The sequence below is a fragment of the Phalacrocorax carbo genome, chromosome 1, assembly GCF_963921805.1.
Source record: "Phalacrocorax carbo chromosome 1, bPhaCar2.1, whole genome shotgun sequence".
Taxonomy (NCBI): Eukaryota; Metazoa; Chordata; class Aves; order Suliformes; family Phalacrocoracidae; genus Phalacrocorax; species Phalacrocorax carbo.
In genome coordinates this window covers 102568154-102580096 of record NC_087513.1, presented here as the reverse complement: position 1 = coordinate 102580096, position 11943 = coordinate 102568154, and the positions used below count along the sequence as shown (strand labels likewise).

General features: G+C 41.5%; 1 protein-coding gene and 1 long non-coding RNA gene across 2 annotated transcripts in view; one reads left to right on the top strand and one right to left on the bottom strand.

The window, feature by feature from the left end:
- Nucleotides 1-1181, bottom strand: part of LOC135316371 (uncharacterized) — a 59608-nt gene extending 58427 nt beyond the window's left edge. The window contains exon 1 of the long non-coding RNA XR_010375735.1: nt 971-1181. This is a non-coding gene — a long non-coding RNA (uncharacterized LOC135316371). The remainder of the gene's footprint in view (nt 1-970) is intronic.
- On the top strand, nt 69-11606 carry CHMP2B (charged multivesicular body protein 2B). Its single transcript, XM_064469579.1, has 6 exons — nt 69-225; nt 3488-3579; nt 6238-6432; nt 8938-9040; nt 10094-10200; nt 10355-11606. The coding sequence occupies exons 1-6, from the start codon at nt 192-194 to the stop codon at nt 10466-10468; spliced, it is 645 nt and encodes a 214-aa protein (XP_064325649.1). The 5' UTR covers nt 69-191; the 3' UTR covers nt 10469-11606.
- Nucleotides 11607-11943: the final 337 nt, after the last annotated feature.

The window sequence follows — 11943 nt, the reverse complement described above, 5'->3', positions numbered from 1 at the left end:
CGCCGCCGCGGGGTAGGCGGGGGTAGCGCCGTGGCCCGGCCCGGCCCAGCCCCGTCCCGCCCCTCGACGGCGGGGAGGCGGAGCCGGGAGGGTGTGCGGGGCCCGGCCGCTTCCTGGTCACCTGAGGAGGAGGCAGGAGCCCGCTGAGGCGGCGGCGGCGGGCTCCGGCGGCTCCGGGTCTGGCTGTCGCCATGGCCTCGCTCTTCAAGAAGAAGACTGTGGACGGTGAGCGAGGCGCGGGGCCGCTGGCGCCCAGGGGAGGGCCCCGCCGCCCCTCTGGCAGCCCGGGGGCGGCTTTCCCCGGCCCTCGTACGGTCCCGGGCCCCGGCCCAGGCGGGAGCGGGGGCGCGGGGGTGGTGACGGTGCCTGCGAGGCGGCCGTGGGCCCTGTGTCCCGGCGGAGCGGGAACTCGCAGGGGGGGGAGGAGGAGGAGGCGGCCACAGCCCGCCCGAGGTGACTCACCGGCGGCGCCCGGGCCGGGCGGGGCGGCGGGGAGAGCCCCCCGGCCGGGCCGGGCCGGCCCCCCGGGACAGCGAGGCGTGGGGTTCCCGGGGCCTCGGGCCCTGTGGGGCGGCTGGGCCGGGGCGAGGTGTGGTGAGAGCCGGGCCCTGTTGGTACCGGTCGGTGGGTGAGGGAGGAGGAGGAGGAACAACAACGTCCCTCGTTGGCAGCAAGGGAACAAAACAGGCCGGCGAAGAGTTGCCGAGGGCGAGAATGAGCAGGGGGCGAGCGGTGCGGGAGCCGGCCGGCTGCGGCGGGGTCCGGCGGCCGGGCATGGCCGCAGGCGCCCGGAGCCGCTGCCCGGCCGCGCAGGCAGCAGCTGTCCCGGCCGCCGCTTGCGCCCTCGGCTTCGCGCGGGGGCCTGCGGGCACGTTGGCCCTGGTGTTTCTGTAGGCCGTCTGTTGACAGCGCTCCTGGTCTTAACGCGAAAAGGGCTTTCTCCAAAGTAAAGCCAAAAAATATCGCTTACCTGACAGCAGCCCGGTGGGCGACGGTCAGCCCTCCAAATCGGTGTGCCCCACGCGTGGCTGTAGGGCAGAGGCGGCCGGGGGTTGGCGGGAGCCCCGCAGCTGGTGCTCTGGCATGTTGGGTGCCCTGTGTCAAATCAGGCGGGTCCTCGTTCGAAAACGGCACACCAAAAATGACGCTGTGCATCAACCAATTGCACGTCACCGAGGGAGAGTACGTATATTTCCCACTTGCCTCTTCCCATTTTTGGTGCCACACCTGAGAGGGGAGGAAGGGGGAGATGGCACTAAGCTTCCATAACCAAGGCGGATTGTAGGAGCCAGGTCAAGCTGTGTTGGGTGTCTCTTGTCCAACCTGTTTTAAGGAATGGAGGTGCTTCCTCCTTACCCTGGCCTGCGAGGCGGCTGTTGCGGTGTGACACACAGGAGCGGCTATCAGCAAAAGGCTGTCTCAGGAATACCCCGTCTTCTTCTGTCTGCTGTGGTGAAGCTAGGAATTTCTGTCAGTTATCACAGAGAAACAAGAACCAAGTTCTCATCTTGACCTTCACTTGCAAAAACAAATGAAAGGGCATGTAACTGCAGATAGCTGTTGTTTTTGGTTTATTGCTATCCTTAGCTTTAGCCACTATGTGAGATCAGAAACAACAGAAATAAGCATCGTGCTCACCCTTATGGTCTCCTGACTTAAGTACAGGTCTCGCTTCTTATTGTCTTGAAGTTCCTACCTCTCAAGCTTTCTACGCTAATGGATTATTTTTTTAGATAGTTATTGTAGTTAGAAAAGACAGGCTTGTATGTAGCTATTAAGGCTTTTCTTTCATTTTTGCAAGTGCAGCTGTGCAAGTAATAAACGCTTGCCTACCTTCAAAATGACTTGCCTGTAGCATTGTTTTCAGAATAATTTTCACCGCTGCTTCGCTGGTGTGAAGAACGCGGTGTTATATTCCATGCCATCTTTCAGCTCTTCGTTACTGTCTGTTGAAAAGCCTACATCTCCTGAAGATGCTTTTTGTGTAGTTCTCAGAGCAGTTGTAGCATTGTAAAAACAGGTCGCTTTCTCACAAAGTTTGTTTGGAATACGTACTTATTTGGCCAAAAACAATTGGTGGGAGGGGGCAGTGTATATGCCTTCTTGAAATGCCACTGAAGCTTTAATTTTTTTTATTCAAGCCTATTACGGTTGAAATAATTTCAGCAATGGGTATTTTATAGAGTGTCTGGTTGTAGGAATGAAGAACCTGAAAGCTTCTTTCTGTTTGTAGAAAAATTGTTGCAAGCCTTAAAAAATGAAAAGGGTGGTTGTGGTTTCTAGAATTTATCCTTCATGCCTTTATTTCTGTTAGTAGCTCTGCCTGTTTGTACTGATTTTCACGTGCTTTAAGCTTTGTAAATACAATACCAGTGCCCTGCCATGATGTTACATATGTGGATTAGAAGAAAGAGCTCTAAACAAAGTTTATGTGAGAGTCTGCTCCTTTTAAACTCCCACCCAAAGCTTATCTAATGTTGTATAGACACATACATTATGAGTAGATGAATCTTTTCCTAAAAGTACTAACTTCTTTCCTCAATAAAGGTCAGAGGATGCTGAGTCAGATGCAGATGTCTCTACCTTTGCCCTGGTGAATCACACCGAAGTGTGTGTTGTAAATTTTAAGAGTTAATTGCAACTAGCATGATTGATGCCTATATTGTAAATAATACTTGCTTAAATAAGTGGATGTTACTGGTAAGTAATTTTTAAATATTAGAGTGGACAAAGCTCCTATGAAGGGTGGAACGTTTCACCTGACAGACAGTGTCCAAGCTGCTGCTGGCTACCTCGGTTGTCAGGAAACTTAGATTTGGTATAAAGGCCTCCACTTTCATATCTTACTATTCTTAAGCATCTGATAATTGAAAAAGTTTGAACGCTATTGCTTTGTAGTCCAACTTGAAGTTGGGCTGCACAGACGTGCCATATTTGTGGCAGAGAGTAGTCTCTATCGAACCAGAATAAGGACAGAGAAGAGCAGGATCCGGGACTTGCACCTAGGAGTATCTTCACTGTTAATTGGCTTGGGAAATCCTTAACTGCTCTGAAGGCCCAGAGAGGAGGTTTCTTGAGCTGGTCTATGTGTGGCAGTTAGACCTGGGTGAAAAGCAGTGGACTCACAGTGAATATGTTGTTGCTGAGTTAGGGTTGAACTTGCAGAAAAGTGTGTGTACCTAATTCTTAACTGTGTGTTAAGGCCTTTGCTGTGGTTATGGTGCAAAGAAACATACTAGATAAAACAGTCTTTTCATTATGGGGTATGGCCTGTGCTACTGAAACATAATCATGTTGTATACATAAAGTTGTATTTTTCTGATATTTAATATATTTGAAATGCTGATAGTTCTTTGATAGCTGGCAGTTCGTTCTGAACAAAGGCTCAGAGGCTGTCAAACATGATGTATGTCTGCAGAGTGCTTAGCAGACAAGGTGTTTATGTAGTATTGAAAACTTTTCCCAGCTATAAATATTTTCTTTCCAGATATAATAAAGGAGCAAAATCGAGAGTTAAGAGGTACTCAGAGGGCTATAACCAGAGATAGAGCAGCACTTGAAAAACAGGAAAAACAACTGGTAAGTAGAGCAGGGAGCTTTATTTTACTCTTTAAAAACAAACACATACCCCCAGTATAAAACTTGCAAAGTGTTAGAGATACTACTCCATGTACTGAACACTAAAGAAGTTGTCTTCCCCTTTTTGTCATTTCAGTTATTGAAATTGCGTCGGAAAAAATTTACTATCTGAAAGTGATTCTCAGTCTTTATTGTAGGAAAAGCCTAAAACAATGTGTCTAGATTAAACAACCACATTCATTTTTCCCTTCCATTCTTAGCATTCTGTATCTTTCCAAAGGTTTTTTCTAACAGGCTTGTAAATCAGTGGTCTTGTGGTGGAAAAACTAAAAGTGTCAGTGCTATCATTTGTTACCATGACTCTCCAGTGGGAGAGAGTACTTGAAAAACCATAGGGTATCATGAATACCCAGTAGGGTTTTTATTTTCATTCATACAGAACTTCCCTAAAACTAGCTAATAATAGTAAAACTATCTGCCTAAATTAAGATCTATTTAAAACTTAGTGTGTGCAAGCTATAAAGGATTCAGTGAATGGATGCTGCACCTGTGTGGCAGTATAAGTGGATAAATGGATGTGACAGATGGTGGGGTCTGATGCATGAAGACATGCTCAGACTGTGGGAAAAGCTATGCAAATCAGGCCACTGTTTCAGTAGCTATCGCAGTGCTGTTTCATGGCACCAGGTCACATAAATACCAAGGAGAAGTGAAATATGTCTTTGAAAAAGGATGAGAGAATCAATGGACGATAAACACTACTTTTCAGAGTCAGATCAGGCGAAAAAGACGAAGAGCTTGTCAGTCAATCTCAGAACATTTTGTTATCTACTTTCTTCAGAAAGACTTTTTCCCCCCCCTTAACTATGAGGTACTACTCAGAGAAAACGTAGTTATATTAATTCTACATATAAAAATATCTTGAAATATGCAGACATTTCTGCTTCAGTTCAGTAACCTCATCTGACTAGATGAATTTTGATTATTTTTTTTTCCCAAAAGAACATAACTGACTTTAATAAGCTTGTTCCAAACCTCTCAAAAGCACATAATGTATTGCAGCTCTTTATCCAAATTCTTCTTAATTAAGAATAAAATCATCTATATCTAGGATTTGATATCTGCAGCTGGATTATCTGCAGTGATTTAGCAATGGTTGGTGTAGGTTTCTGTTTTGCTTTGAAAATCAGGTTATAAATGCTACTTAGGTATTTCATCTCAGTGAAAAAAAAAATCCTTATTTTCAAATGTTTGCTCTTAAAACTAGGGTGCAAACTAATCCCTCCTATCCCTCACAATACTTGAGGTATGAAAAAAGGAGATAATATTCTGGGCATGCTATAGAAATTTGTTTTTGTGGTCTCTGAGCTACTTACAAAGAGGACAGCTTTACATATATTTCAGGCCTCTAATGTTTGAACAGTTTCATGCTCCTTACTTGCTGATCTGTACCTTCTTGGATTAAAATTAGTACGTATGACACAGCATTTCAGAAATTACAGATTTACAGAGAAGATCTTGTGCCAGTGCCACCTCTACAGTAAACTTAATCATGATCTTTCCTAGAAATAAAGCTGATGCAGTGGGTTAGTTTACACTTGCCTTTGTTTTGCACGTCCTGGTGGCCAGTATTGACCTTTTCAGACAGTGTATCTTGTTATGAGTGCAGTTTTCTGGACTACCAGTGCACATAAATGAAACAACTGTATTTCTATAGCAGGTATATTCTCCTGAGGAGTCACAGGAGAAAACTGCTTTCTAAAGGCTGCTTTTACTTAATAGTAAGAATCAAAATGTACAATTGGACATATACAAAGAACTGAGGTACTATGGCAAGCCCTCCTTAAAAAGGCTGAAGAGGAAAAATGAGTTGAAAAGTTTGCATTACCAATTCACAAATCAGAAGGCATACCTTGAAAAATCCCAGGTGACAAACTTTTTCCTGGCACCATGGGGCTGAATGGCTTGCTACGTCTCCTTGAATTGACAGATGGAGATTTGGGGATTTTTTTGTATGCCAGAGGTGTCCTAAGGTTTAAGCACATGTTGTGGACAAATTATAACACTTTTATTATGTGCTAAGTTAAGTCCAGCTTAATTATACAGGCAAACAGCCTATAATTATTGCTCATCTAACTTTATCTACTTCTTCCCCAAAAAGGTTATGAGATTCTCTTGAGGCTGAAAAAGTGTTAAAAAGAACCTCTGAACTCCCCAGTGTGGCTTGATTGCCCAGGAATGCAAGAAGTCAAAGATGATTAGAGTTGTGGCACTAATAGTTGGCTGGCCATAATAATTTCTTCACTTTGGGGTTTGATTTCTTTTTTTAAGTGTTACTTCTTATCCAGATATGGAATTAAATGTGCACATATAAGTGAACATGGAGTTATGCAGAAGTCAAAGCCTTTTGGGGAACTGTGTGCTACCACACTGTAATCCAGATTTCTTGTGTTTTTTTCTTCTGGTCAAATCATAACAGCATTGCATTTATTCTACTAAATAGCCTTGGTAGAAAAGCAAGGAAGACTATGTAACTTTCAATGTCTTAAAAAAAACAAGAGGACAGTTAACTTCTGGAATGTAATTATTAGTGTTAAGTCTTAGTTATAGTCTTTGAGTGAAAATTCTGTAGAATTAATCTTATACCCTTTTTAACAGGAATTGGAAATAAAGAAAATGGCTAAGACTGGCAACAAAGAAGCCTGTAAAGTGCTAGCCAAACAGCTCGTACAACTGCGGAAGCAGAAAAATCGAACGTATGCTGTTAGCTCTAAAGTGACTTCTATGTCAACTCAAACAAAGGTCATGAACTCTCAGATGAAGATGGCAGGAGCTATGTCAACCACAGCAAAAGTAAGACGTTACAAGACATTCTTTTACATTAAGATGCAGCATGTTATTGCAAAAGTTAGGTTGTGTTATTTTATACAAGATAACTGAAGGGATAAAACTTAGTGCATAATACCCCAAATGGTGTTGAGGATACAGTAGGGAAATGTAATTTGATTCATATTATGAATTTTTTTTTCTAGTCAACCCAGCCAGTTAGCACCTAACTAAGCGTATTTTCTTGGGCTAGACATCTGTCCAATGTTTGCATGACAAAAATAAACTCTGATGCCAGTGGAAGAACTCTTAGTACATCAAAAAAACCCAAACCATGCCTCTGCAGTGTCTTGCCTGTATATCTTGTCACAAGCAGTTTTTATTGAGAAAAAGTAGGGCATGCTTCGTCTAGAAATCAAGGCAGTGTGTCAGTGTAGCTTTATGGCTTGTGCAAAAAGTAGGTTATTGCTTTGGATCTTAAGTTCCTAAGGAAATCTAATCTGGAGTTGCCTGTCATTCTCACTCTCTGTGCTCTAAGGAAACAGTATTGCATTAAGTTTTCTAACAAATCTCATCTCATAAGAGCCTGAAAAGTCTCGTTATCTGAGACAGTTGTGAACTTTCCCCCATTTCCCTGAAACGATAAATAGGGAGTTTGCTTTTGGCAAGGAGGATTGATTGTTCAGCTTGAGGTGTAGGAAACAGAATTAGTGCACAGCATCGTAGACGAGTTGTGTTTTTATCACGGTCCAAGTTAAATCCAGTTATGTGCCAGTTAAACACAGTAATGCAACGCAACTTAGTGCAGAAGGTAATTACTGCTAAGGCTTTGCTGTCAGATACCTTTTAGAAGCAGTGTGTTGGCAGAAATCAGCTGTTCAGTGACACAAAGTTGTGGCTCTAGCAAAATTCCCATCCTCCATGACTAACCCACGAAGCGGGGGCGCTTGTCTGACTGTACAGCCGATCAAGTTAAACACCTTATTCAGTATTCCTACAAGTGTTGCATGTGAACAGGTTGGTCATGCTTTGTAATTATTACGTGGCTGACTTGTTTTTATCTATGAGACATCTTGGATTAAATTTCTCAAAACCAAAGTGTCACTAGACTAATTGTGAAGGTTAAGTCAGTAGAAAAAAAAAAATTTAAAAAATAAATTAACCAGCTCCAGAAAAGTAATGTGTTTTGAAACACAGCAGGTACTTCGATGGACTAGTTTGGGTAATGTTATTGGAGAGGAAGGTGTTAAATTCTTTTGGTCACTTTTAAAGAGAGCATTTTGCCTTATCAACATGGGAAGCTTATAAAAGAAAAGTTCAGTCGTTCCTTTGAAGCTTAAACTATTCTTTATCTCATACAACTATCAGTGAAAAAATGTGGAGTCAGTTGCCTCAACGAGCATGGCAAATACATGAATGTGAAGCTTTCAGAGTATTTTTCTATATACTTTTTAGCATGTATGGCACTAATTTTGGACATAGTAAAGTCTGGTTAATATTTACCTGTTTCTTTTAATCATGCATCTGACCCTTATTTTCTGAAGATATATAAATTCTATATCAGTTTAGTGCAAATATTTTTGATGTCGATATATAACTCTTGTAAAAGAATTCTAAACAACCAACACCTTTGAAGTCTAGAACAACTTTTTAAATTCACATAATGTGACTATGAACACAGTCTTTGAAATTAGAAGTGTAATATATTATCTCTTTAAACAAACTCAGACATGAAGGCAGAAGAGCTTCTGTGAAGCCAGTAGCGGCTGCAGTAGCTGGATAGCATCCCTTTTAATTAACCAACTCTTTTATCTTCTCAAAGATAGTTAGACTTTACGTTTGAATAGCTCATGTCTATATTTAGGTTTTGGCGTCCCATGAGAGACGTAGTAGCTTGCTTCTTAGGAAAGAAGAAAATATTAAATACTGGTGCGTGCAAAGGCAGTGCTGCACGCTTGTAGTAAACCAGGTGAAGTGTATTACACTGTCACAGAAAGATCTCTGCCCATTGCAAAGGTTCACACTAAGCTAACATGTACTTCCTGAACACTGTATTTGCTTTTCAGAGAAAAGTAACTTTTCCATTAAACTATAACATAAAGAAACAATTGCAACTTAACGCCTGTCCTCTAGTGGTGGTTCAAATAAATGTTCCTTATGGAATAAAAAAACCTGCAGCCATTTACCTTTTTAAAGTGTTTAGCCTGCAAAGTAGGAAATGTTGTCCCACTCTTTTCATTTAGATCAGGCAGATTTTTCCTAATATAAGGCAACGAGAAGGGTTGTGGTGCAAGAAAGATGCATACATATAAAAGCATATCTGTTAGGGTAGCGGATAGCAGTATTTCTTACTAGGTGCAGACTACTATTGATCTGTTGTGTATCTACAGTTCTGACAAGATGAAAAGAGACAAGGAAAGTGAAATTTGGACTGAAGGATTTTTATTAGAAAAGTCTTGTTCCTTCTTAACATATATACCGGCCTTTACTAATGTCTTATTGTATGATTAAGGGTATTTTCAATATTAATAGACAATGCAAGCAGTTAATAAGAAAATGGACCCACAAAAGACCCTACAAACTATGCAGAATTTCCAGAAGGAGAACATGAAGATGGAAATGACTGAAGAAATGAGTAAGTTCTGCCCTACAGGGAGCAGCTAGCTGCAGCCCACAGCGCTCTTGAAGGGGTAGAACCAGTCTAGAAATACTGATGCTTGAGGTTTTGTTTCTACAATACACGAGATTGACAGCAGAAATGAAGAGTAAACAAAACAATGCGTGTCTGAGCAGGGAAGCTGTCTTGGGCTTTTTAATAGCTCTAGAGACATAAGTCTGCTTCTCATCTTCATGCAAAAAAAACATACTGGAAGGAAAGGGGATTTGAGACCAGCTCAAAACCTCGTTGGCATAACTGGTAGGGGGGACTTGAAAAAATGCCTTGTCTGTAGCTGATAGTTCTGCATGTGCTTTTTCTTCTTCTGGCACTGGACACTTAAAAATATGGGTTTAATTTCAACATTATTGGTCATCTCAGCTTTACGTACATGGTGGTAGGGGATGTTTTTTGTATCCTTTTTTATTTCAAGCCACAAACTTCTTGGGGAGGTGGGGGGGTGGCAAGTTTCTTTTTCCTGATTGCGTCTGTCCACTGTCAGTTAAATAATACCAAACTTCCTGTTGTTGCTAGCACAGTCTCCTTCCTACCCTAATCCCTGCCACTGTGTTGGCTGTAGTCAGTGGCATGGACTCAAAACAGTATTGTTGAGCAAGATGTGAACACCTCAGCTGCAGAGAACTGAATTGTTGCAATCCAGAAATTAGCTGAATAATTAACAATTTTGCAACTTATTTGGAGGAGGAAGAGGATTTTTATGGAACTGTAGAAGATGTTTTTAAGAAATGTTAAAATCTAGTAGGGGGGAAATAGAGCAACCGAACTATTTTGATGAAACTGAATGTTTCTATAAAAGCAGTCATGCCTTACCCTGTTGTTGCTCTAGCTGTGCTAACAGGCTTTGCAAGGCAGAGGTAAGAAAGCCTCTCTGATATACAGCTGCTTTCTGTTGGTATCTCATACACTGGTATTAGTACTGCATGCTGGGTGGGTAGAGAGATGGTACTAAGTTAATTCAGAAATATTTCTGCTTAATGTGGTATGGATTTCTTTTTCCTTCTTTCTTCTAAGTAAATGATACTCTGGATGATATTTTTGATGCTTCTGATGAAGAGGAAGAAAGCCAGGATATTGTTAACCAGGTGCTTGATGAGATAGGAATTGAAATCTCTGGAAAGGTATGGCTATTTTTACATAGTTCATGTGCTTCTTCCCCTTCATTCTCTTTTTTAAAATAGTTTATTCTAGCAGCCTTTAATTTACAGTCCTATTCTAGAAGTCAGCTTGTCATGACGTGTATTATTTTGACTGAAGAAAGGTTCTGTCTTCTAGATGGCCAAAGCTCCGTCAGCCGCCAGAGGCTTACCATCTGCTTCAACATCGAAAGCTGCTACCATATCAGATGAAGAGATTGAACGACAGCTCAAAGCTTTGGGAGTTGATTAGCTTGATGGCAATATACAGCCTGCCTGCCGCTTATTCAGCTGCAGACAGATACAAAAAGTGCAAATGCTCTTTCAATGCAACCAATGCCTAGGAAAACTCTGAAGCTTCAGAAATGACAGCTTGAAGTTGGTACTGGGGGAAGGAGAAGGGAAGAATACTTTGCATCAATTTACAGGAGAACTACACTTGGTGTGTCCATTGCATGGAGTCTTTTTGAGCACTGGACCAACCAGGGATGTAGTTCTAATGATAGAGCTACATTTATACCTAATCTGAATCTTTCCTCAGAATTCAAAGTCGTCTTCTATCTCAGTTGCATACCTATCTTTAGAATTGGCTATTCTGTGGCTGGTGGTGATGCCTCCTAGGACAGCACCTATATATAATATATTTCATTTTTATAAAACTATTGCTGTAGAAAAATTTAGTCTGTCACCTTAGCACAAATGAAACTTCACCTTTGCTCTTAGTTGGAAACTGTTTTCTTTTGATGAGAAACAGGCTTGAAAGTCTAACAAATTTAGGCAGAAAGAAAAAGCATTTTATTCTTTCAAGTTCCTGTAGTAACTTTTGAGTTCATTAAATAATAGCTAGTTACTCTTTTTACTGAAAGGGAAGGATACAGTTCTAGTGCAGTTAATTTTAATGGAAGAGGGTTTAAATTTTTTAGTGAACTTTGTTGCATGAAAGGCACTGATTGAACTCCATTGTACTGTAACATAGCTGGTTTCAACAGAATTGCTGTGCCTTTATGTATATAAATCTTGTACCTTTGTGATTTTTTTCAGAATGAGTCTTTGAAAGGTGAGTAAACTGTAATTAAGATAGGTTTCACAGAACGCTATGGCAAGAGCTCTGTGTACTCTTGATGGGACTCGGTGCTGAAGTTCAAAAATGCACTTGTTCAGAAATGCAACTTGCGCACTTGCAAAAAGGACATTTGCCTGAAACAATATTTGTATATAATTTTACAGTATTTCTTAATGGAAGATGACTGTGCATAATTGTATTGTTTACTAAGATGCATTTGATCACATTGATAAGCTAAATCTAAATTTTAGTTTTGAGAACAATTTTGAACGATACATGATAATTACTTGTCTAAACACTATAATAAAAGTGTCCTGGTTCCATGAAAGCTTTTCTGTGGTCTCTGAACTGTATCAGCATGATTCTAGCTTTAAGTGGAACGTGTTGGGCTAATGAAATAAGAGCTGTTGATAGTTTAAATAAATGACGAAGTCTCAGAATGCAGTTCCCAGTTATGGCTTTCCAGATGGTGTGAAGCTCCTCGGCCCTTATGCTGCTGGAGTTTATTTGCCCCTCAGTTGTGCTGATTTAGTGGGGCTGTTCATCGAACAGAAACAACAAAATCATCTTGGCTGTAAAAGGCGAAAAGCAAAATACCTCCTAAGAGTTGAGACCAGGATAACGGGTGGGGACAGACTTTGTAAGGAGACTTTGCTGCTAGAGAA

Excerpts from the sequence above, each read along its gene's own strand:
- CHMP2B (XM_064469579.1), top strand. The coding sequence starts at position 192 with ATGGCCTCGCTCTTCAAGAAGAAGACTGTGGACG. Across the intron at positions 226-3,487 it reads CAAGAAGAAGACTGTGGACG|ATATAATAAAGGAGCAAAAT; the intron begins GTGAGCGAGGCG and ends TTTTCTTTCCAG. Across the intron at positions 3,580-6,237 it reads AAAAACAGGAAAAACAACTG|GAATTGGAAATAAAGAAAAT; the intron begins GTAAGTAGAGCA and ends CCTTTTTAACAG.